Below are 25,037 nucleotides of genomic sequence, written 5' to 3'. Positions count from 1 at the left end.
ACGTTTTTTAATAACAGCTATTTTTTTCACTTTTTTGTGTTTTTTTTTTTTTTTGTTCATCATAAATTCTTAAAAGTCTGATAACCCATTCTGTTGTTATCGCATCCCCGAGTACTTCAAATGAATGATTCTGATACTATATACTCGTAGTTAGTTAGTTGGTTAGTTAGTTAGTTTGTTGTTATTGCTATTTAGGTACTTGATATGAACTTTTTTATACCAAGAAGAGTATAAGTGAGTTTGTGTATGTGGATCTACAAAAATATCTACAAAATACATTCATACTATGTAATTTCAAATAAGTATTAAATTGTAGTTGTTGTTTTATTTTTATGACCCTACTAACAATAATAGATTTTGTAGAGTGGTGTGTAGATTGGGTTTGCTGCCTGGCATAATGCCGGTTATGATCAGGAAAATATGGTTTATTTGTTCTGACAATCAGTCAGTCTGTTGAACGCCGTTAACAGTTGTGGACGCGTTCACTTTTAAACGTTGTGAAAATAAATTTGTGAAAAAAAAAACAATTCAAACCAAAGTGAATGAAAGTTTAACGGCTTGAAAAGTATTGGAGAAACACAAAGAATTAGTAGATCCTTTAGACCCTTTAAATAGAGGATTAAAGGATTTTATTTATATTTTGTATAATAAAAAGTGTTTAAAAACAATTTTGTAAAGTGTGACACGCATCAACATCCATTATGGCTGATGAAAACGGTATTAATTTTTTTATTTATTTTTGTATTTTCTTAAATTTATTTTTTAATTATAAAATGGTTGTAAATAATTGTGAAAATTTTTTAATTTTCAATTTGTTCAACAACAAAAGAAAAATAATGCTCCTATCTAAGTTTAATTAAAAATTGCAAGATTTTTATCTAAATGTGCTGAGAAAAAAATAATAATTATTGAAATTGTTTTTATGCGGTGTAAATATCAATAAATAATTTCTGTGAATTTTATTTAGAAACAAGTAATTTTTTATTTTAAATAACCCCGGAACAATTTATGTTAACAGAACGGGATTAAATACTACAATATCAATGATTTAAGCCTGATTATCTTTCTGTTAAGTATTTACTGACTTTGGATGTAAATTACATAGAAACTTTTGCACTAGATCAGACTTATTCGCCTGGTTTACCAGGTTGTCTCTGTTATCCTTTAAGCTCAACAACCGATGCCTCTAAAATAGTTACTAAAATAATCGAAAATGACGTTAGATTTAAATGTGATTAGTCATTGTTAGCTATGACTTTTCCCCATCTTTCTGGCAACATATGGATTCCGGGCCAAAGAACTGCTCATCTTTTGAGGCCAAGAAAGAATCAAGCCAATTTTGGATACTCTGTTCCTAAGTGAAGCATATCCCAAAGAGAGCGTTCTGAATCGATCGAAACAAATAGTAGTGGGACGGGCCACGGTCTGGACTATAAAGCGGGTTAGACAAAACTTCAAATCACTTCATGATGTCATGATGGAATATTACGGTTTCATGCTCGCTTCGAACGAATCAGTTGTGTTAGGTACAGGAGATGGTCTGGCCAGATTTCAGAAGCTCATAACAAATAGGACCCCTTTGGTCCACCAAATACAGAGCATTACCTAAGCATCAAGGATATTTGACTTTGGTGTCAATTCGGCTGGTTGGCCGGGCTTCTCATACGATCTCTTACGCTTGGGGTTATTGTAATGGATCCATTTTTCATCACAAGTCATAACAAAAGTCGGTGCTAAACTGATTTTCTTTTATAGCGTTCAAGCATCATTTCGGACGTGCAATATCGTCTTTCTAGGTCTTCGTGTTCGTATGGTAACCAATTTTCATTATTTTGGGTTTTTCTCGCCTGGGCGATCTTTGACTTCCGTATCAAAATCACCACTTCTGAACCGCACAAACCATCTATCGCCAGTTGAAACCGATGAAACACATTAACCATAAGCTTTACCATTAAATAAGTAAAGCAAAACTTCCCGCATATGACGCATTGTTGGTACAAAATTCGTTGTTTACATTCGTTTGTTGTTTACATTATAATGTTCTATAACTATGTAAGAATAAATGTCAGATTTGTACACTTCAAAATGACATATAAGTTATTAAAATCAAAAATCGCGTTCAAAAGATACGCCTTCAAAATCCCGCATTTTTAAGTCATACACCCAATAGTTGTCCCAAAAATGGATTCATTACATACTCTCGAAATTTTACAGAACATGTTTTAACATAACTAGTTTTAGAACGAGTTTCAGAAACACTTCCGATTCTTTAGTGGTAGTCTCATAACTAGTGAATCACAATAAATTCTATGTTGTCGTCGAAAGTTCTACCCTGGGGAAAAACTTCCGGTTGATACTACTGACGTTGAGTTGACAATCTTTTATCGTGTGAGACTCGGTACGTTACGGAGTGAAGATCCAGTTATTGTGGGAACGGAACTCTGATTAACATTTCTGTCGTAATTTTTTTCTGTGAAAGCAACTAGATCCAGTTATTATTTTGTAAAATATAGCTTTAAACATAAAAATTTATGCGGAATCTTTTTAGGAAACCTTTTTAACAAGATTTCATGAAAGAATTTATTAAATAATTAGTTCTGGAATAGTTCTAAGGATAGGATGTTTGTTGATTAACCATTTCGTAAAATTAACACTGAGCGTGAACATTTTCTTTTAAAAAATACTGATCTAAAAACGTTCTAAATAAGTGGTGTTTGCTCCATAACGCATCAGTGGAACTAGTTCCGAGGGTGACATTTTCAAACAAAAATAATTCGTTAAAGAATCAGTTCAGGAACAATTCCAAAGCACTAAAACTACAATTTATATGTGTAGGACTCTGGACCTGCTGAATCTATGACGGCAGCCCAATTTTCTCTAAACTTAAGTTTAATTGGATTTATTACATATTTAATTGTCAAAATTATGATGGGTCCCCTAAACAATATTTCATAGTGATCTTTCGAATAACATGAAATTTTTTACTGGAATTCAAGTTGAAAGCAAGTGTAATTCCAGCTTTTAATTATAGTCAAACAATTGAATTACAATTGTATTAAACTTTATTTCAATAGCATTCTCCAGTAAAAAGGAAACATAAATTCAAGCCATATGTTTTTTGTTTGAAAAATATTTTATTTTTTCAACATTTTTCAAGTTTAAAACATAATTAAATTTGCATTCAAGTCAATTTCCAACAAAATGTTCAAGTGCTTGAATTTGAGGCTTTTGTGCTTATTGGGATAAATCAAAATTAATTTAAAAATAAAACAGATTTCTTAAGGCAAAATTACTACATGGATCATAGATATCTACATCCAAGGGTCCTGTAACATTTCAAAAGCTTTGGTTCAAAATCTTAAAAACAGTCATTTATTTTTAATACCAAATCGTGTAAAATCTTTTTCTCTCGTGAAACATGTTTATGTTAAAAAGAATCCTTGTTTTGAAGATCGGTTACTAAGATTATTAAATTATTCGTTAAATTTTTCAAATAGACAAAAAGGACAATGTACTTTTCTGTTTTTGTTGGACTTCGATATATATTAGTGGATCCAAATTGTATTAATTTGCAAAACCCAAAAGTGACAATGTATGTCCATAACACTGATGCCAGTTTTACGAATAATTTCTTCCAAACGAAAGTAACTGTCTACCAGGTGTGAACTTCACACTTCGTTAAAAACCACTAGTTAAAGTTTATGATTAAAGATCCAGGAACACTCTGTTCCAAATTTTGCCTTCATGAAATCGCTCTCTGCAGTTCCAGGTCAAAATTTATGGTGAAGATCGAGGCATGCTTTTTTCCAAATAGTATTTATAGCTAGAATTCATTTGTATTGAATGAACTCGCTATCTTAGATACTAGAAATATCCTGCTCTTTAAACCTCGGATCTTCCAAAACGGATCTTTAATGTACTTTCCACAGTAACTTTGGTCTGGAATTTAGAATTCATGTTCTGTTATTGATATATTGATTCTGTTATCGTTGAATATATGGTTAAAGATCCAGGAACACTTTTTCACAAATTTTGTTCATAGTAAACCTTCGATCTCTTAGATATTAGAAATCTCCAGCATCAGATTATGGTTGAAGATCGAGGAACACTATTATTTATAGCTAGAACTTATTTGTTTTGAAAGAATTCGATCTCTTAGATACTAGAAATCTTCAGCTCTTTAAACCCCGGAGTTTAAAAAACAATTAATTTCATCATTGATTTACTTTCTCCAGTAACTGTGGTCTGGAATTTAGAATACCTGTTCTGTTATTGATATTTATATCAATCAATATATTGATTCCGTTATCCTTGAACACACCGATTCATTGGATTGATTAGTATATTTCTTTATTAAAAGGCTTTTTTGAATCTTTTTTGTTATCCTTTTTTAATTAACGAAATCTCTTCATATTTTTTACTGGGAACTAGTAAAGGCGAATAAAATAATGGGTATTATCTACTATATTTAAAATATATGTCTCCTTTAAAAAGTAAAGCGTTTTGAATTCAAATAATTAAATATTTATCGTTAATACTTAACATAATTTATGAGTTATTTTATAGGCAATATCCAGAATGTAAATCAAGGGGAGTATCCATATATTGATTGAGACAATAGGTCTTAGTCTAGCAAAAATTGTATTGTAGGGATAACGACATCATTAGTTTTATTCTTGTTTATTCCCTTAAGGGCCATTCATCAGACATATACAATTTTTATCTTCAAAAGCTCACTTCCTGGTACCTAAATTCGGTCAAAATTCCATAATATGCTATTTAATCTAAAACCAAATCATTTATAACCCAATGATTATAAGAATTTATAACCATTTTGCAACTTTCTCAAATTGTGCTGACGTAGGTACGAGACTCAATTTATGACCGAAATAACCTGAAAAATCCAGCTCAAACAAAATTTTTTTAAAAAAAAAACAAAGACCTTGAATTAAAACATCATAAATGTTTAACACGATTAAATAAAAATCGATAATACAAATACAATCCTAAACGACAATCAGTGATACAGATAAGTTTATTCGAGAGAAATCGCAAAATTTATGGAGGCAAATCGCACTTTTTTTCGTTACTCTAAAGCAGAAAAAAAGCTAATAAATTCCACTTAAAATACGCGTCAATTCGTAGATTACAGTCTCATTCATACAAAATGTAATCGGTAGTTAGTTTTATCACCTGTGATAAGTCAAACGCAATCATTTGTTGTTTTTTTTTAGCAAATTTCTTTCTGGTGTTTAATATAATAGTTAGAGGTGTTTGTTTTATCGCACGCTTGTCGTTTCGTGCATTCGTCAAGATAAACAATAAACAGCCTAATCAGTGCTACACGGTGGAGCACAGTACAACCAACAATCTTCAGAAACGCTTAATAATGTCGAGATAAAAGCAGCAACAATAAATATGTATTTAGTTCAGCTGTTGTGTCATTGTGTCATTTTTAAACTGTCAACAAAATTGCAAAATTTTACTCTTGAATGTACGAACTAGTACAACAAACCATTTTGAATTCCCACGTTAAAATAAACAAAATATTTGTTCATTAGATAAAAGAAAACATTCCCAACAAAAGTGAGATAAATTTATTTGTTTTTTTTCTTCTTATAATTAATCATTCACCGACTTGAATGACTTTTCAAAATTTAGACATTTACAAGTCATTTTATGGATGTATTTTGTTGTTCCATGTAAAATTGTTTGGTTTTTCCTTGTTATTTGCGATATTTATGACATGGTTTTGCTGAATTATCAATGGTTCTTATCATGAAATCAATTAATTATAACGCGTGTCAATAGTAATCAATTAATTGTACAATACAAGTATCGTTTACAATTATACAATGTCAATAAGTACCTGCTAATAACCACTATATAATGTTGTAGAACATAACAGTAGAATTTGGTTGAAGCTAATTTAATCAATCTATTTAATTATTTATTTAAATAATGACCACAAATAGTGAGACTTCCAAGTACGTGATTTGGGTCAAAACACTTGCTGCAAATTATATCGGAAAAGTTCAACGCAACTCTGTATTGTGTCTCTGCTTAGTTGCTTATTGTGTCTTTGCTAAATATCATACAGTATATTCATAAAGTTGATACTTATCACTAGCACAACTGATATCTTGTACATCAAAGAAGGAAGTTTTCGTCCTTCATGAATCTTGAAATATCAATCCTTTTCTTCGACTTTGGAAAACTCTTTATCACTGGTCTATGACTTTTTCCCATCTTTCTGGCAACATATGGATTCCGAGCCAAAGAAACTGGTCATCTATTTGAGGTCAAGAACGAATCAAGCCAATTTTGTTCCGAAGTGAGAGAGCGATCTGCATCGTTCGAAACAAATAGTAATCGGACGTGACAAGGTCTGGACTATACGGCGTGTGAGGCAAAAGTCCCAACCACTTCTTTATAAACAGTTTCTAACAGGTATTGCAACATGTGGCCTAGTATTGTCATAATTAAATATTACGGTTACATATCTGGTCCCATATTCTGGGCGTTTTCCGGCCTTCGCTGCAATTTTTGATTTTCTTTTATAGCGTTGCATCAGTATTTCAGACATACAAAATCGTCTTTTATGGTCTCTCGGCTTCAATTCGTATGGTTTTCCCAATTTCCCTGCTTTTGGGTGAATCCTTCGGCTCGGAAACATTTTTAAATTGTTGATTAGCTCCCAATGATTTTTCAAGCTCTTGCAGAGTTTGACAACAATCTTCATGATGTAATGCCGCCAATTCTTGGTCTTATCAGTGTTTTTTGGTGATAGACGAGTTTCAATCTCAAATCGCTAAAAGCTGGACGGTGGCAGATAATATTTTCTGTTTTCTCTTCCTCTTCGCAGCTACTGTACGCATATCAAGAGACCAATGACGGCATATCTTCACTATTATGTTACGAAAATGAAATCTTGGCACATTAACCGTAATTCCTATTCTCTGCGCATTCAGATATCGATAGATTTTTCCGGTTTTGATGCAAGTGTGATCATTTTCCCATTTTTTATTGGCAATGAGATAAGAAGAGAAATATTAATATTTTCAATACAATGTAGTTTCGATCTTCACAAACCCTTCAGCCAGACAATCGAAGTTAATAAGCCTATGTTGAGGTACCAGATGAGAGTAACCGTTGAATGTCTCGCCAACTCCTTTAAAGATACCCGAAACTGTTCGATGTGATATACACTTTTTCTATGATAAGTGAGGATATCCCTACCTAATCAAATTGTAATACATAGATCTGGTAGTCCAAGTGACCATCTCAATATCCAAAACTGATCCAAGTAGAAACCACATTCAACCCTCTCTTGTGATTATGAGTCGTCGGTAAAAATTCTGATAATTGGTGTGCGCCACAGGTCAATTCCAATCTGTCCGGTATCTTTGTCCGAAAACCAGCATCAAAGATAGCTTCAAGTATTGTATACTTGAATACAATTTGAACATGCCCATAATTACTGTGTTTTCATGTTCCAATAGCTTGTAGCCATATTTAAGGAACCAGTTGAGGATAGTAAATACCTTGGACTGGATCGTTCTGAGACATTGCTTTACCATAATCGTTAGCCTTCTCTTACAATATTCAAGTCTGTAATACAATGCAGTTTCTGCTTTGTATCGAGTATTAGGATAGCAGCTCATCATTATTGAATAGCGAGGGGGTTACTTCTTTGATCTTTGGATTAATAAGTATGAGTTCTTATATCGCCTAGTGAATAGTACAAATACCGTTATGTCTTGGTTCAGATCTATGGGATCATTTAGATAATAAAATGAGTTCTGATTGCAGAACTGCTGATAGAAGTTGAGGATTTTTTGTCCATTGCTGCTACAGTGAAATTGTACCCATATAAATTAGCCAGAAGTATATTTTCTTCATGGAGTGGTGTCGACATTAATGGTTCCAATAACTTGTAATCGTATTAAGGACTAGCTCATTCTGAGAGTTATCTTTACCATAATCGTAAACGTTCTCATATAACCTTCAAGAAGCACATCATTATTGAATAGCGAGAGTGTTACTCCTTTGATGTTTGCGTTAATAAGTATGAGTTCTTATATCGCCTAGTGAATAGTACAAATACCGTTATGTCTTTGTTCGGATCTATGGGATCATTTAGATAAGAAAACAAGTAACAAAGTATGGTCGGTCAAGCCCGACCATATAATACCCTACACCAAGTAAATGAGTAAAAATATTTTTCTTTTAAAATATCAATAATTTATATTTTTGAGTGATTTTCGGAAGTGGGCCTTATATGGGAGCTATGACCAATTATGGACCGATCACCATAAAATTAGGTCGTGTTATTTATGTCTATATTAAAGTTAACTATGTTGAATTTTGTGTGTATACCAACATTTTTAAGCGATTTATGCACGTTAAAGTGATTTTCGGAAGCGGGTCTATGTGGGAGCTATGACTAATTATGGACCGATCGTAACAAAATTTGGTGACATGAATTTTGTACATATAAAATTTATTTGGAGCGAAATTTGTGTAGATACATAGATAAATTAAACTTTTATGACCGATAAAGTCCAATTTCGAGGGGACATTTGTATGGGGGCTAGGTGAAATAATGGACCGATTTCAGCCAGTTTCAATAGGCTTCGTCCTTGGGCCGAAAAAGTAATATGTACCAAATTTTATCGAAATATCTTCAAAATTGCGACCTGTACTCTGCGCACAAGGTTTACATGGACAGCCAGCCAGCCAGCCAACCAGACGGACGGACGGACGGACGGACATCGTTTAATCGACTCAGAAAGTGATTCTAAGTCGATCGGTATACTTTAAGGTGGGTGTTAGACTAATATTTTTGGGCGTTACAAACATCTGCACAAACGCATAATACCCTCCCCACTATGGTGGTGTAGGGTATAATGAGCTATGATTCCAGAACTGTAGATAGAAGTTGAGGATATTTGTCCAATGCTGCTACAGCGCTTGTCCCCATATAAATTCACCTGAAATATGTTTTAACAATGGTGTGACGCTTTATCTATGGCGAGGAATGAAACGAAAGTGAATTCGCTATAGTAGAGATCTTAGATAGAGAGATCTTGATCTTAGCTAATCAGTGAGTGTAGAGCAGTTTTAGTTGTAGGTATTTTCTCATTTTTTACATTTTTTCTGGCAAAACTGGCTGATTGGTATCTCTTGGCGCAAAAAAAGGCTAGGGATTTGAATTCAGAGCAAAGTAATACCTAACAAAACACATTTTCTCGGTTTTAAAAAATTTACCAAAACTTGTAGTTTTCGACCGAAGATTTCGTTTCATTCATCATTCTTTGCACTGATAATAGATTACTCACACTTGTTTTATGGTATGGTCTTTATTAAACTGAACTCTTTAATCTCCACTATTAATTATCATCCATAAAGTGTTAAACATATCATTATTCTACTGTATTTTCAATTTCAAATTTGTCATACTTTTATCGCCCTACTAATCAAATATAATCAACAACAACAGACAATAAAAATTGCCATAGTTGTTGACATTTTTACTGTTCCGAAGTCCTTTTTTAAAAATTATTATGATAAAATATCAAACACAGACTGACAGACTGTTGCAAATGGTTTATCAGTGATAAATAAAAAAGCGTTTACAAGAACATATTTCAATTGATTTTTTACACATGTTTTCACAATCTCACGCGTCAGATAGAGTCATCTAATTTGTTTATATATCAAAAAAAATAACTATAATTTATTACGCAGTGCACTTACTATTGTTACAAGTGCAAATATGTCTGATAATCTTTGATATTGCGTTTATTTTGATAAAATAAAAGTGCTGATTATCGCACACTTATCCTATTTTATTTATTACTTTTTGTTGTCTGTTTAAAACGCAAAAAACAAAATATATTAATAATATATAGTATATCTATTAATAAACGATTGTATCTTTTTATAGAACAAACAAAAGAAATTGCATTCGCTGGTTTATATTTCGTTTTCTTGCTGTAAATTAATAAAAGACTTTACTATTTAGATAAAAATTTAATTTCCTAGAATTTTGTTGATTGTCATGAAACATTGCATGGCTAGTCCCATATCTAAACTAAAAAATTAAAGATTATTTTTAAAGTTTTAAATTGCGTCACCAAAATTGGGGCAAAAGTTGCATTACCCTAAGTTATTAAGAGGATATCCCTGCCTGATATCCCGTAGTACTGAAAATGTTGCGTGCCTGTCATCTCAAATTCAGCTGGGCCGAGTGAATACCACATTAAACACTTCCTTGTGATTTTGAGTCATTAGTAGGGTTTGGGGTCCGGGAATTCCCGCCCGGGAAATCCCGGGATTTCCCGTTAAAATTTATTAAAAATACTTTAATATATTTAAATATGACATCTCTATTTGATGAATGGCTTGTTCCAAATATTAGTGGAGGTTTCAAACACCATTAAGGATACAGTAGAAGCATTAAGCCGAAATGAATCCATTTTTCTAATAGGTGAACACTCTTTATGAACAGCAGTTTTCTAAAAATTCTACGATTTCTAAAAAAACGGTTCTTTCACTTAAATTAAACTTAAAAACTTTAACATTAAAAAAAAAGTTATAATATAAAAACAAAATGTTAAAATTTATGGACAGAAATGTATGAACGTCTATTTGACCACAATGTTCCCTCATCTGTTCAAAGCGTTGATGATGAGGTTTCCGAAATACAAATGAAGCAATATTTTAAAAACCAATTAGAATATTCAATCAATATTGAAAAGGAAAGCCCTAAACATTTAAAATCAAATGCTGAAAGTTTTAAGCCGGAATTAGATTTATTTGAAGCAAGTAGCAATCGGAGAATACATTTTGATTGTATTTATATTTAATATAAAAAAAATATAACAGAAAAATCAAAAGAAAGAATCTAGAAGTGCAAAAATCCCATTAACATATAAATCGACGTCAAAATATAAAGATACGTTCACAATTTATAAAATTTTGTGGCACATAATTGCTCTTTTATACTACTATATCATGAATACCGCTAATATTTAATTTTATAGTAACAAGTGATCTCCAAATATTTAAAAAAACTTTTTTTTTGGTTTTATGTGATTACAATTGAATTGTAATGTATTGTTTTTCTTTTTTTTTAATAAAATGACACAATTTTATAAAATAATTTTCTTTTCTACTAATTTTTCTAGTTGAAAAAACATTCCCGGGAATCCAGGGAAATGAAATTTTTCATTCCCGTTTCCCGGGAAATTAAATTATCCGGGAAACCCCAAACCCTAGTCATTAGAACAAATTTTAATGACATTCTGAGGTTCGTGTATGCCATTGGTCCATTACGAACTGGCCCGTATCTTTGTCAGACAATCAGGAACGAAGATAGGTTCGGGTATTGTCTAGTCCTCGTATACCCAGATTTAATTTATCATTTATTTGAGCATGTCCATTACTCCTCTATTTCCCTGCTTTAGCTGTCAGACAGCTGTCTACATAACTTCGATGGATGTAATAAACACATTCTTTAGTGATCTAACGATTGACTTGCTATTAGAGATGAGGATCCCCGTTTGATATACCGTAATACTGAATATGTTGCGCTCTTCTCCGTATTGTCAATATTTCTTGACTTGACTTATTTCTGGTCCGTGTAGATATAAAATCCAACTCTTCCTAGTGATTTTGAGCCGATACCATTCCACGCTACCTGCATGCCATTGGTTCAGTCCGATCTGTCCGGCTTCTTTCTCAGAAAACCTCTAACGAAGATCGATTCGGGTAGTCCATAGTATAAATTTATCATTAATTTGAGCATGTCCCTTATTCCTCTGCTTCCTTGCACCAGGTGTTAATAATTTGTAGATTTTTTTAATTAACTTCGATGTTAGTAATCGTCTTACTATCAGTAAAGATGATCAGACCACTGTCTGATATTCCTCGATAATGAATATGTTGCGCTCTTGTCGGTATTGTTAATACATCGTCTTGATTTGATCATCTCAAATTTCAATTCTTCCTCATCATTCTGAGCCGTCAGTTAAAATTTGGATGTCATATTTATATACCGCTCTGTCCGGTATCTTTGTCTGAAAATTAGGGGCGAAGATCAGTTCAGGTATTCTGTAGATTCTGTAATATCAACATGTCCATTATTCCTTTGTTTCCATGCACAATATTTTAAATTAGTTTTAGTTTTTCTACTTAGTTTCGTTGGATGTGATGTACACATTCTCTAGGGATCTAATTAGTGACTTTCTATAATTAAAGATTAGAATATCTCTGCCTGATATCCCGTGATACCGAAAATTGTCAATATTCTAGTGAGAATCTCAAATTTAACTGGATTGTATTGATATTTCATGTAACTCTTCCTCGTGGATCTGTGCCGGCAGTAAAAACTCCGATCTGTCTGGTATCTGTGTCAAAAAAAACTATAAAAGATCGGTTCGGGTATGGTGTAGTCCTCAATTATACCCAAATTGTTACCATTCTCCAGACGTTAAATCATTTGTAGATTCTCTGTTTAAATTTCATGGAGAGGTCACTCCTGTCCTGATTTGCAAATTTTACAGATTGAATTTTAAATTCATTTGTTTCGTTTTAATAAAACATCCAACTCTTTTTAGTGATTTTGAGCTGTTTTGTCCGATCTGACCTGTAGTTTTTGTAAGATCGGTTCGGGTCTTGTGTAGTCCACAGGTTTTACTCAGATAAAATATGTATTAAAGTAGAGCATGCCCAAAATACCTGGGTTTCCAAACTCCAGTGTCATTACCTTGGACAGAGTCTTCCTGAAAGACCCAACTGTCATAATCGTCATAATTCTCGGGGCGACAAACATCATCAGCATAGAACAGAATTGCACATAGAGTTTAGAATTTAGTTATTTTACTTAAATCCCTTATATTTATCCAATTTTTATTAAACATTATTACAACAAATTCTCAACTCCTACCATATTAAATCATATCAAAAACCATACTAATATCTCCCCTCTTTGATTATTTCATTAAAGGACCCAAGTCTGAAAATGGCGTAATTCCGGAGACTGCAGCAACTGAAACTGTTGCTGAAAGTACTCCAGTTGCCACCAGCGCTAAAGTAGAAGATGTAAAAGACGAAATTAACAATTTAGAAGACACCGATAAAGCACTGAGAACAATTGATCCCCAAACTGTTTCCGAAGCTGAAGGACAAGTTAAGGTAAATATAATTTATTTTAATCACAACTCAACAAGATATTTAATTTCAATTATCATATACTTTTAGAAATTACCTTATCCCAAATCGGTTTTCTTTATCATCAGTAATGAGTTTTGTGAACGTTTCAACTATTATGGCATGAGAAGTAAGTTTGGATCTTAAAACTGAATTTTCTCAAATTCTAATTTATTTTTATGTTTTGCATTTTAGCTATCCTGGTTTTATATCTTAGTCGTCAATTGGACTACAGCGATGACACGGCCACCGTTATTTTCCATATCTTTACCATGTTTGTGTATTTCTTGTGTGTGTTTGGTGCCATTATTTCGGACAGTTGGTTGGGTAAATTTAAAACGATATTCTATCTATCTTTGGTGTATGTTTGCGGTTCCGTTTTGATTACTTTGGGTGCCATACCGCCGCTGAATTTGCCGGCTACGACGTTTACCATGATTGGCCTGTCGCTGATAGCGCTGGGTTCGGGTGGTATAAAACCGTGTGTCTCGGCCTTTGGTGGTGATCAGTTTAAGTTGCCCGAACAGATCAAACAAATGACCACATTCTTTTCGTTGTTCTATTTCTCCATCAATGCTGGTTCATTGATTTCGACAACTGTTACGCCCATTTTGCGTGAGGATGTTCATTGTTTCGGACAAAAGGAATGTTATTCATTGGCTTTTGGTGTTCCAGCTGTCTTGATGGCCGTGTCTATAGGTGAGTTTTCGAATTATTTCCAAATTGTATAAGCAATTTAATAAAAACTCTTAAATTATTTCAGTTGTCTTTGTGTTGGGTAAACCTTTGTACAAAAGCAAACCTCCAGCAGGCAATATGGTGGTGTTGGTCAGCAAAACCATTGGTGTAAGTAGTTTTTTGAGCTTGTCTTTTACAAAGAGATTTATATTTATTTTAATTTACAGAATGCCATTTCCACTAAATGGCGTGAGAGTAAAACCAATCCCCGTGAACATTGGCTGGACTATGCTGATCAGAAATACGAAAAATCATTGATTGAAGATGTTAAGGTTTTGATGCGTGTCTTGGTCTTGTACTTGCCTTTGCCCATTTTCTGGGCTTTGTTCGATCAACAAGGTTCTCGTTGGACTTTCCAAGCCACTCGTATGGATGGTGATATGGGCTCTTGGGATATTAAACCCGATCAATTGCAAGTGTTGAATCCTTTACTGATTTTGGTTTTCATTCCTCTGTATGATGTGGCTTTTTATCCGGCCTTGAGTTTGATTGGTATTCGTCGTCCTTTGCAGAAATTGACTTTGGGTGGTATTTTGGCCGGTGTTGCCTTTATCATCTCTGGTGTTGTTGAATTGAATTTGGAGGTAAGTTTAGATTAGGAAAGCACATAATGTTTAAGTATTTTATGGTTATGGGAGCTATTGTATAGAGCGCATTATTTAAAGCATTCACTGAGAAACATTTAATATTCCAGTGAGATGACACATAACTTTTGAAAAACACACATAAATATTTATCTGACCACCTCAAATTACTGAAAATTTATTAATAATATGTGAAAAACATCTCAAGTTCTTTACTTCAATTCAACTCCACCATTTTTTCCTTTCTTAAAATAAATTATCACATCTTTTGCCTTATACTTTCTAACATCATTCTTAGCTTAACATTCTCTATCTTATAAATCAAACTAATCACATATTTCTCTTCACCTTTAACCTTCTTATCAAAAGAAATTATTTATTCTGTCTAACTATAATCTTTCTTTCTCTAATATATTTTCCTTAACCTCTCTATTTTTCTCTTCTTAACTTTCTAGAAAACCTATCCTACCCTACCCACACCCAACATTGCCCAATTACGTATTTTCAATGGTGAAAATTGTGCCTATACTTTCAATTCTAATTTGCCCGCTTTGAATAATATCAATCTGGGTTCTTATGCTTATTATGAAAACAAACATATTAATATTGAAAATAGTTTCAATATCGAATATAGTTTGTCCAGCAGTGATCCTAATTGTTTTGGATTTCCAGCTGGTTCTTACCGGATGGTCGACGATAAAGCCCATTCTCTGTTCCTGAGCTCGAAGAATACCACACACCCTTTGAGTTGGTATGAAGATTATGTTAACAAACCCTCCAGAGGCAGTCCAATGGCCAGAACCTTGAGTAATGTTCAACCGGGACGTACTATTTCATGGAAATTGGCCAAAAAGGATGTTGTCGATCACAAAGAACCCGCCTATTTGCACAATTTGACAGAATTCAGTTCGGGAGATTATAAGGTTTTTGTAGATAATGTTGAGGTTATTCAGACTACCTTGAAAACTGGCGGTGTTTATACCATTCTTATCAGCGAAATAAATGGACAACCGTATGAGGCTAAAGTTATTGAAATCACCGAACCAAATTCCATGAATATTCTTTGGCTTATACCACAATATGTGGTCATGACTTTGGGTGAAGTCATGTTTTCGGTTACTGGTTTAGAATTCTCCTACTCTCAAGCTCCTCTAGCCATGAAATCTGTACTACAGGCCTGTTGGCTACTGACAGTGGCCATTGGTAATGTTATTGTGGTCATTATTGCCGAACTGGCCTTGTTCGATTCCCAGGCCAGTGAGTTCTTCCTTTTCGCTGGTCTTATGTTTGCCGACATGTTGCTGTTTATGTTCATGGCTTATCGTTATAAGCCCAACAATCCCATGGCGTCCTTAGAGGAAACTCCCTTGACTAAGGATAGCGACCTGGATGAAAAACATGATATTAAGAAGTTGGAGGGTATAGATAATAAGGCTGCTACAATCGATGAATAAGGAGGCATCTGCATGTAATGTAACTAGTACATCAAAAATGACAAATTTTCATTTTATGCATAATTTAGTACTTAAGTACAATTCTTAAGACTCTAGTTTTCAAGAGTTTGAGGATTGAGCGGTATTAGTAAAAATTGTTGTTAAGTTTTTTTTATATATGTATGTAATTTAAATTAAATGTTTTATGTCCTTGATGGATAATAAATTTGAAAGATAATTAAAAAAATAGTATTAAAAATATGTTGCAATTTTATTTACTTTTTTTTAGATAAACAGTTATTTATATTTACAATTAAAGAATCTAAAGCAGGAAAAGCAAGGAAACCTCTTCAGTTGTTGTTTTTGTTTTTTTAATTTTTTGGAAAATAATTTTTTTTTCGAATTATTTAAATTTTTTTAATTTTAAAAAAATTTTTGGTTTTTAAAATTTTTTTTTTTGGTGAATAAAAAATTCTGGTTAAAAAATATTTTTTCCGATTTTGACCCATTGTAGGTCCAACTTACTATGGTCTTATAAACGTCGTTGCAAAGGTCTTTGAAACATCTATCATCCATATTGTCTATATTAATGACCTAGTAATCCAGATATACAGTGGTGGCCAGGAATTTAAGACAAAAATTGTTTGCTAAATTCCATGTAATTGTCAATTATTTTTTCAAATATTTCCACAAATATGTATGCATGAGGACTGTTTTAACACACAAGTGTGTTTTATTCGACTGTGTCAATTCATACATATTCACCACGAACTCATAAAATTTTTCGACAACTTGACAAAATTTTTTTTTTTTTAAAAAACATATTTTCTCACATTTATATCATTATAATTTTATTATTATAAAATATTCTTACCAAATTTCGTATTTTTAGTTTCATTAGTTTCGGTCATATCATGTTATTAACAGCGGATGTTCGCTGAGGTGGGTCAACGTATTTCCACATATCTTTGTCCATATATGTTTTACCGATTTTTCCAAACATTTTTCAGAAACTAGAAACATTAATAATAAATTTCATACCCTTAGAGGTCCATTTATTTTGGCTCTATCGCACTTAAAATTCAGTTGATGAAAAAAATTCAAGTATTTGTCTTAAATTGGTGGCCACCACTGTAGGTCAAAAATCGAGGTTGTCCTGGTATTTTCCTCATATCAATTCGAACGTTTTATATCTTAAAAACTAATAAAGATACAAAAAAACTTAAAATTGCATGTTACTCCATTCAAAAAATAAGCTGACAGGTGTTTCGTACTTTTTCGAAATTCGAAACTTTTAGGGGAGAAAACGGGTAAAAACTGTATTTTTGGTACTTTTTTGGCACCCTATGTATCTTTTAAACCAATAAAAGTAGAATCAAATTTTAAATCATATTCTTTACTTATAAATAAATAAAAAATATAAGTTTGGTACTTTTTGGAAATTCGAACCCTTAAGGGATAAAAATTGTGTTTATTTTTGATACATTTCCATAAAATATGTTTTTCTATACAAATATTTTATTATGAGCTCCCACCACGTTACAGAAATTTATATGAATAAAATTGTACCACCTCAATGGGGATAAAAAAAGGTGCCAAAAAGGGGATAAAATCGGCAAAATACATTATATTTGAAATTATTAAGCCAATTTTGATAATTTTTTTAGCGTTGGTTCCTGGATTCATACAAAAATTAACTAACAGGGTGTTATTTGGAACTCGAGTACCAAGGTGTATATTGGGCCAAATCCGGGTAAACAGTATGGTACTTTTTTTAAAACATATTTATTCATGGGCACATTAACACAGATTTTAATATTTTGAGACATGCCTGTAGCATAAACAATTTTGGCAAAATGGAATATTTTTAAATTTCAAGCTTTAGGGGTGTTCAAGGAGGAAAAGGGAAATTGGTACTTTTTTCCTAATGGTACTTTTTTAATATTTGAATTATTACACTTATAGACATTAAAGTTAGCTGATATGCATCTTAGTGAAGTTAGTGTTAGGAATAGGGGATAATATTTAGGTACCAAAATGTGTGAACTGAACTTTAGGTATTTTTTTGTTCTTCTAATGGTACCTTTTTGAAATTTCTATAACAATGGACTTAGAAACATGAAATTAAACATATATGGTCCTAAGTGAGTGAGAATTCTAGGGGGAGACTTTTGGTACTTTTTCTTTATTCGATTGGTACTTTTTGTAATTTCTTCACCAATGAACCTAGAAACATGAAATAAAGCTTATATGGAACCGAGTGAGTGGGAAACTACAAGTGGGTGCTTTTTGGCACTTTTTCTATATTCTAATGGTACTTTTTGAATTTTCTATAATATAATGGACCTAAAAATATGAAATTAAGCGTATAAGTGATTGAAAATTCAAGCGGATACCTCATGGTACTTTTTGTTTATTCTAATGGTACTTATTTTAATTTTCTATAACAATTGACTTAGAAACATGAAATTAAGCATATATGGTCCTAAGTGAGAATTCTAGGGGTAGACTTTTTGGTACTTTTTCTTTATTCGAATGGTACTTTTTGTAATTTCTTCACCAATGATCCTAGAAACATGCAATAAAGCTTATATGGACCCGAGTGAGTGGGAATCCACAAGTGGGGGATTTTTGGTACTTTTTATATATTATAATGGTACTTTTTTAATTTTTTTTAATAATGGACATAGAAATATGAAATTAGGCGTATATGGTCCCAAGTGAGGTATATGGTTCAAGGGCATACTTCGTGGTACTTTTTCTTTATTCTCATGGGTACTTTTTTGAATTTCCTATAATAATGGACCTAGAGTTTCCAAAAAATCGAAGAATTTCAAAACCGCGGTTTCGGTTTTAAATATTTAAAAACCGATCGGTTTCGGTTTTGTGATAATTTATTAAATATTAAGTATTATAGAATCAAAATGAGTTGATAATATAGGAAATGATATACAAATCTGAAATTCAAACTTGTGAATGCGAAATTAAATATTAAGTATTATAGAATCAAAATGAGTTGATAATATAGGAAATGATATACAAATCTGAAATTCAAACTTGTGAATGCGAAATTAAAAGTGATAATCAGGGAAACCGGAAATATGCTCTAAAAAAAGCGTTTTAGGCGCTTTAAATATGCAGTAAAAACTTTAAAATATGCTCTTAAAATTTAAAAAATATGCTCTTAAAAAAACAAACTTTTACATAATTTTTAACCAAAAAAAATTTACTTAAATTTTCAAATAAAAATCGTTGTCTATTGGATCTGAAAACATTTTTATACATAGAAAATGTTCTTTCGACATCAACTGATGTTACAGGAGCAAATTTAAAAGACAATATTTCTTTAACACTTAGAACGGTTAAGTTTGAATTAAAACTAAAATTTGATATTTAGATGGAGCTATTATTAAAATAGTGCTTATTTTATATTAAAACAATTAAGAGAGCTATATTCGGCTGTGCCGAATCTTATATACCCTTCACCTAATTATACTTCAAAATAAAAAATTTAAATATTTTTAGGTGAACAAAAATTTTTTTTCAGTTTTTTAATTTTTTTGAAAAAAAAATTTTTTTTTTTTTAGGTGAACATTTTTTTAATTTTTTGGATAAAAAAATTTTTCGAATTGTTATTTAAATTTTAAAAAAAATTTCTGTTCTTTAAATTTTTTTTTTGGTGAAAAGCCATCTATTTTTCAATTTTGAATTTTAAACATAGGAAGTAAAAACCTGTAACACAACAGCGAAAAATAAGTAAGACAAAATTTGTTTTTGATAAAGTCAAAATATGCTATTAAACAGTAAAATATGCTCTAAAAACGCAAAATATCACATAAATATGCTCTTAAAACAAATATATGCAAAAATATGTATTTAAGGGTAAAATATTCAAAAATATGCACTAACAAATCGATGCCAAAATTCTTAAATAGTTCTGAAACGTGTAAATATCTTATCCATGTGCTCATTAGACTCACCAGAAAAAACATGCATTTGCATATTTTGGTTTCCCTGGTGATAATCAATGGTACTATTTCCTTATTGCAATGGTACTTTTCGAATATTTTATAATAATAAACCTAAAAATTTAAAATTAGGAACAAATTTTGCATTTTCTATAATAATGGACCCAGAAATATGAAATTAGACATTTGCAATTAGATTCACAAAGTGAGACTTGATAGTACTATTTCTTTCTTCTAATTGGGGAGGCGAAGCGCACCGGGTCAGCTAGTTACAACATTGGCCATCACGTGGTGGTATGCCAAAAATTTCACCAAAATTAGTTATATGCCTAATGTACATGTATTTTATGTACATTAGGGTTGGTCGGGTTAGCAATCGATATTGTGCCATCGATTTTTCGATAGCTTTTGGCATGTGGAAAAAAAGTTCCACTACGACATATCAAAAAAATAATTTTCGAGGCGAAAAAAATCATTAACATGATTTTTTCTTTAAACTTTTAAACTCATTTCTATGTTGAAGTTTCTGACTAGCAACTTATTTGCCTTATTTACTTATAACAGTAAATAGTTTTCAAGCTAACATAATATTAAAATTTGAATTACCTATAAGACGGTTTTTAAAAAAGTATGACTTATTTTATTTAGTTCCACTTTACTAAGGTACGCAAAATTTGCTTTTTGCGGTTTTTTTGGGAAAAACTGCTATCGCCATCGTTTTTATGATATAATTTCCCCTTGGAAAGGTAATGTTAAAAAAATTAAATCAGCCGATTTTTTTTTATTCCTACTAAATAAAACCTTAAAAAATAAAAGTTGAGAAAAAGTCAAAAAATTTTCGTAGTGGAAATTTATTTTTCTCATACCAAAAGCTATCGAAAAATCGATGACACAATATCGACAATATTTTGTCCATACAAATCGGACCACCCTAATGTACGTCCTTGAAATTACTAAGAATATACAATCTAGTATCTATTAATTATTAGGTACTTACTTACACAAGCAAGTTCTCTTTCGTCTGGCCCCCTTCATTTGATGACTACACTAACACTTTTTGTTACAAAATATGGAACTATGTAGGTATTTCATATTTTATGTTTTATTTGTTAAACAAACATTAAAATTTATATTTAAATTCTTTATCAAACACATTTTTATTATTAATTATCTTTTGTTTACACTTTAATTTACTTATTTTTAATCCACCTTGTTTTATTCGCAACCATTTACACACTGATTGATAGAATTGCACTTTGGAATGTTGAAACAGTTAGTTTTGTCTCTTCTTCTTAGTAAATCAAAACAAAATGACGTCACATTGCAATATGTTTGTTGTTTATTGGTGGGTATGTAAATAAGTGATGAACACATACATGCACTTACATGCAAACATATTTAACTCTCTTTAACATACGAGCACAACAGCAATTGTTGTTGGTTTATTGTGTAAGGCAACTCACTGATGACGTCACAGTGGGTTTGAGATAGTTGTTTATGTAATTAGCATCGATAATTGATAAAACATAAGGGTATTCAGGCTTTAAATTTATACAATGTTTGATGTTTAGAAGTTATACATTAAATAAAATAGGTATTAATATTTTTAATTCTCTCAATGTATTCTACAATATGTACTAAATAAAGTTTTTGTCCGTCATGGATCTTAAACTATAATTATATTAATTTTATATAAAACAACATTTTTTATAAATAATTTCTTCCAGAAAACCTATCCAGTTCTACCCTCTCCCGGTTTTGTACAATTACGAGTATTTAGTGGTGTGCCTGGATGTCAATACAATATAAGGACAAATAATACGGACTTGCCAGGAATTAATTTGAACGGCATCGATTATTGGTCCAATCAATACATCAAAGTGAAACAAAAAAAGCTGGCCATGACATACACAATCGAAACAGCCAATGAAGGTAATTTTAACATATTAAATATTTAAAAAACCACTATAAATTACAATTTTTCAGACTGTCCCAAATTCGCGGCCGGTTCATACACCTTCAACGAAACCACCGCCTACAGTATATTTCTACAAAGTGATTATCCTGATCAACCCATACAAATATATGAAGAACAATTAGAAAAATCTTCCAAGGCCGCACCTTTAGTTAGAAATTTAGCCAACATAGATACAAATCGCAAAATCTTGTGGAGAGTTAGTAAGACAAGTGATGTTGAATCCAATGAGCCGGCAAACTATAGAAAACTCATAGAGTTACGAGCCACCACTTATGAAGTTTTGGTAGACAGTGTCAAGGTGCATGAGCAGAAATTAAGACATGGTGGTGTTTACTCCTTGATTATAGGCAGACAAATAAATGGTGACATTGTTTCGAAAATGATAGAGGTAACCGAACCCAATTCCATGAGTATTTTATATCTTATACCACAATATGTGGTAATGACTTTGGGTGAGGTTATGTTTTCGGTAACGGGTTTAGAGTTTTCATATTCCCAGTCTCCGGTTACCATGAAATCTGTCTTACAGGCCTGCTGGCTATTGACAGTGGCCTTTGGCAATGTCATCGTTGTCATTGTGGCGGAATTGAAATTTTTCAATTCCCAGGCCAGTGAATTCTTCTTATTTTCCGGTCTCATGTTTGTCGATATGATACTGTTCATGTGGTTGGCCTATCGTTATGTGCCCAACAATCCTATACCTGGAACACCGCAGCCACAGCCGAAAGAAATTGAAAGACCGCGGCAGGTGGAAAATACAGTTTTTGTTAGAACTAATCAGCAAACGCAAGTGCCAGAGCAGCATAGCCAAACGCAGTCACGTCAAGCTCGTTATACAAAACGACAAATGGATTAATATTAGTTTTGTTTAAAAGTGTATATGTACCTATTTTTTATCTAATAAATATATTTTTAGTTATTACAAATATGTGAGTATTGAATTTGAGTTCGTTTTCTAGGAATAAAAATAACATGTTTGCAGAGAAGCTAAATCTGTGATTAGGGATCACACATATGATTATAGACTCGTTTATAGACTCGTCTATAGACTTAACTATAGACGAGTCTATAGACTTGACAATAGACGAGTCTATAGAGTTGACTATAGACTTGACTATAGACTTGACTATAGACGAGTCTATAGACTTGAATAGACGAGTCTATAGATTTGACTATAGACGAGTCTATAGACTTGACTATAGACGAGTCTGTAGACTTGACTATAGACGAGTCTATAGACTTGACTATAGACGAGTCTATAGACTTGACTATAGACGAGTCTATAGACTTGACTATAGACTTGACTATAGACTTGACTATAGACGAGTCTATAGACTTGAATAGACGAGTCTATAGATTTGACTATAGACGAGTCTATAGACTTGACTATAGTCAAGACTTGACTACAGACTTGACTACAGACTCGTCTATAGACTTGACTACGGACTCGTCTATAGACTTGACTACAGACTCGTCTATAGACTTGACTACAGACTCGTCTATAGACTTGACTACAGACTCGTCTATAGACTTGACTACAGACTCGTCTATAGACTTGATTATAGACTCGTCTACAGACTTGACTATAGACTCGTCTATATACTTGATAATAGAATCATTTATACAGCCCAATTATGAATAAAAAATTCCGTTTTTTCCCATTGAATTTGAATAGGAAAAATGTGAAAAGGAAAAAAACACCGGGGGAATTTTTATTCCTAATTGGGCTGATAAACTTGACTATAGACTCATCTACAGACTTGACTAACTTTAACCGGCAAAACAGTTCAATCATGGATCACTGTGTGTAAGGGTTAGTGGTAAAATAACGCAATAGTTTTCAATTTAACATAGAATCACGGCACTTACCCATTATTCAGAAGTTACAGTTCTTAATTATATATGTATATTCTATCTTTGTTTTAATAAAATATTTGTCTTTTTTATTAAATTATAAATTATATATTATTTAAAATGTAGAACAGTTAAGTATACTATAGTATTTTTAAGAGTTTAAATTAAATTTAAGTCATATAATACCTACAATACAAATATGTTTATAATAATAGTGTCCCAATAAACAATAACACAGTAAGTTCAGAAAAAGCTCAGCTCTTCTTAAACAAAAAATAATTTGGAAAAGAACAAATAAAACCTAACCAAACAAAAAAAATTTACAAAACTTTTTACACAAAATTTAAATACTAAAAACATTTACACAAATAAACAAAAAAATAATAATAAAATAAAGACATAAAGAAAACACCCATGAAACGTTAATACAAAATGACTAAAGATATAATAAAATAAGCCACATTCTAATAAAAAGAGTTTTTTCAAAATTTTGATACCTTATCTATAGTTTTGAATTGTTTTACAGCTAGTTTTACATTTCCGACTTCTTTCAATTTATAGCTTGGGGGCTTAGTGGCTTACTTAATCTTAATAAAGCTGTACATATATTGGACATTTTTTTCTTTAAATTAAAATGGAAAGAAATTAATTAAAACATAATTTTCTATTGAGACATTTTATACACATAATTATTTATGGTCTTATTAAATAAATTTTACTCGTAATAGCGAAATTATTTTATTTCTGTTGACCTATTAGTAAATGTATTAAGGCACAGCCTAATTTTAGCGTTTTTTATTCCCTCATTATTCTAACACTAAACTTTATTTATCATGTCACGGTTTCCGTTTCTATATAACCATTGTGTATGTAGCCCGTTGAGGCCGTACCATCTAAGGCTGGTGACTGTACTGAGTAACCGTTGGCCTTAATTTTCTCATCACTTTTATCGATAATTCTTTCGAATACAGCGTCTAATTTACATTTATTCACGGCGTAACGTATGGAGGCTGAAATTTGTTGCGACATATCGTGTAGTTCATGGAAGAGTTCGGAGAGTGTTAGATTGTGGGGCGTTGAGGTAGTTGTATCGGTTGTTATAGTTTCCTGATTATTTTGCAATTCTTCGGTGATGTCAATGCCGTTCTGGAAAATAAAAAGATTTTGAGATAAGCAATTTGTAAGTTAAATGTTGGATATTCTAACAAGATTCAACCAATGTCGTCTGTAGACCTGTCTATAGACTCGACTATAGAGTTCTCTATAT

General features: G+C 31.9%; 2 protein-coding genes across 4 annotated transcripts in view; one reads left to right on the top strand and one right to left on the bottom strand.

Moving 5' to 3' along the window:
* The first annotated feature begins 443 nt into the window (after window positions 1-443).
* LOC135956562 (peptide transporter family 1) lies at window positions 444-22,842 on the top strand. Of its 2 annotated transcripts, XM_065507097.1 has the most exons (8): window positions 444-717; window positions 13,013-13,200; window positions 13,267-13,345; window positions 13,411-13,914; window positions 13,979-14,061; window positions 14,121-14,537; window positions 21,666-21,870; window positions 21,925-22,842. In XM_065507097.1, the coding sequence occupies exons 1-8, from the start codon at window positions 702-704 to the stop codon at window positions 22,770-22,772; spliced, it is 2,340 nt and encodes a 779-aa protein (XP_065363169.1). In that variant the 5' UTR covers window positions 444-701; the 3' UTR covers window positions 22,773-22,842. The 2 variants fall into 2 exon arrangements, with proteins under 2 accessions (XP_065363169.1, XP_065363170.1); XM_065507098.1 differs by lacking the exons at window positions 21,666-21,870; window positions 21,925-22,842 and adding an exon at window positions 14,993-16,229 and having other exon boundaries at window positions 454-717.
* Window positions 22,843-23,825: 983 nt separating this feature from the next.
* Window positions 23,826-25,037, bottom strand: part of ldd (lipid droplet defective) — a 58,358-nt gene continuing 57,146 nt past the window's right edge. For both annotated transcript variants that reach the window (XM_065506920.1, XM_065506921.1), the window contains exon 22: window positions 23,826-24,916. In XM_065506920.1, the coding sequence (XP_065362992.1) occupies window positions 24,602-24,916 (315 nt within the window). In that variant the 3' untranslated portion in view covers window positions 23,826-24,601. The remainder of the gene's footprint in view (window positions 24,917-25,037) is intronic.

This window comes from Calliphora vicina, chromosome 4 (genome assembly GCF_958450345.1).
Source record: "Calliphora vicina chromosome 4, idCalVici1.1, whole genome shotgun sequence".
In the NCBI taxonomy this organism is placed as follows: domain Eukaryota; kingdom Metazoa; phylum Arthropoda; class Insecta; order Diptera; family Calliphoridae; genus Calliphora; species Calliphora vicina.
The sequence above is the reverse complement of the archived record's forward strand: the minus strand, read 5'-3'. Positions and strand labels throughout refer to the sequence as shown.

Excerpts from the sequence above, each read along its gene's own strand:
- LOC135956562 (XM_065507097.1), top strand. Across the intron at positions 13,915-13,978 it reads CTTGATGGCCGTGTCTATAG|TTGTCTTTGTGTTGGGTAAA; the intron begins GTGAGTTTTCGA and ends AAATTATTTCAG. Across the intron at positions 21,871-21,924 it reads AATCGAAACAGCCAATGAAG|ACTGTCCCAAATTCGCGGCC; the intron begins GTAATTTTAACA and ends ACAATTTTTCAG.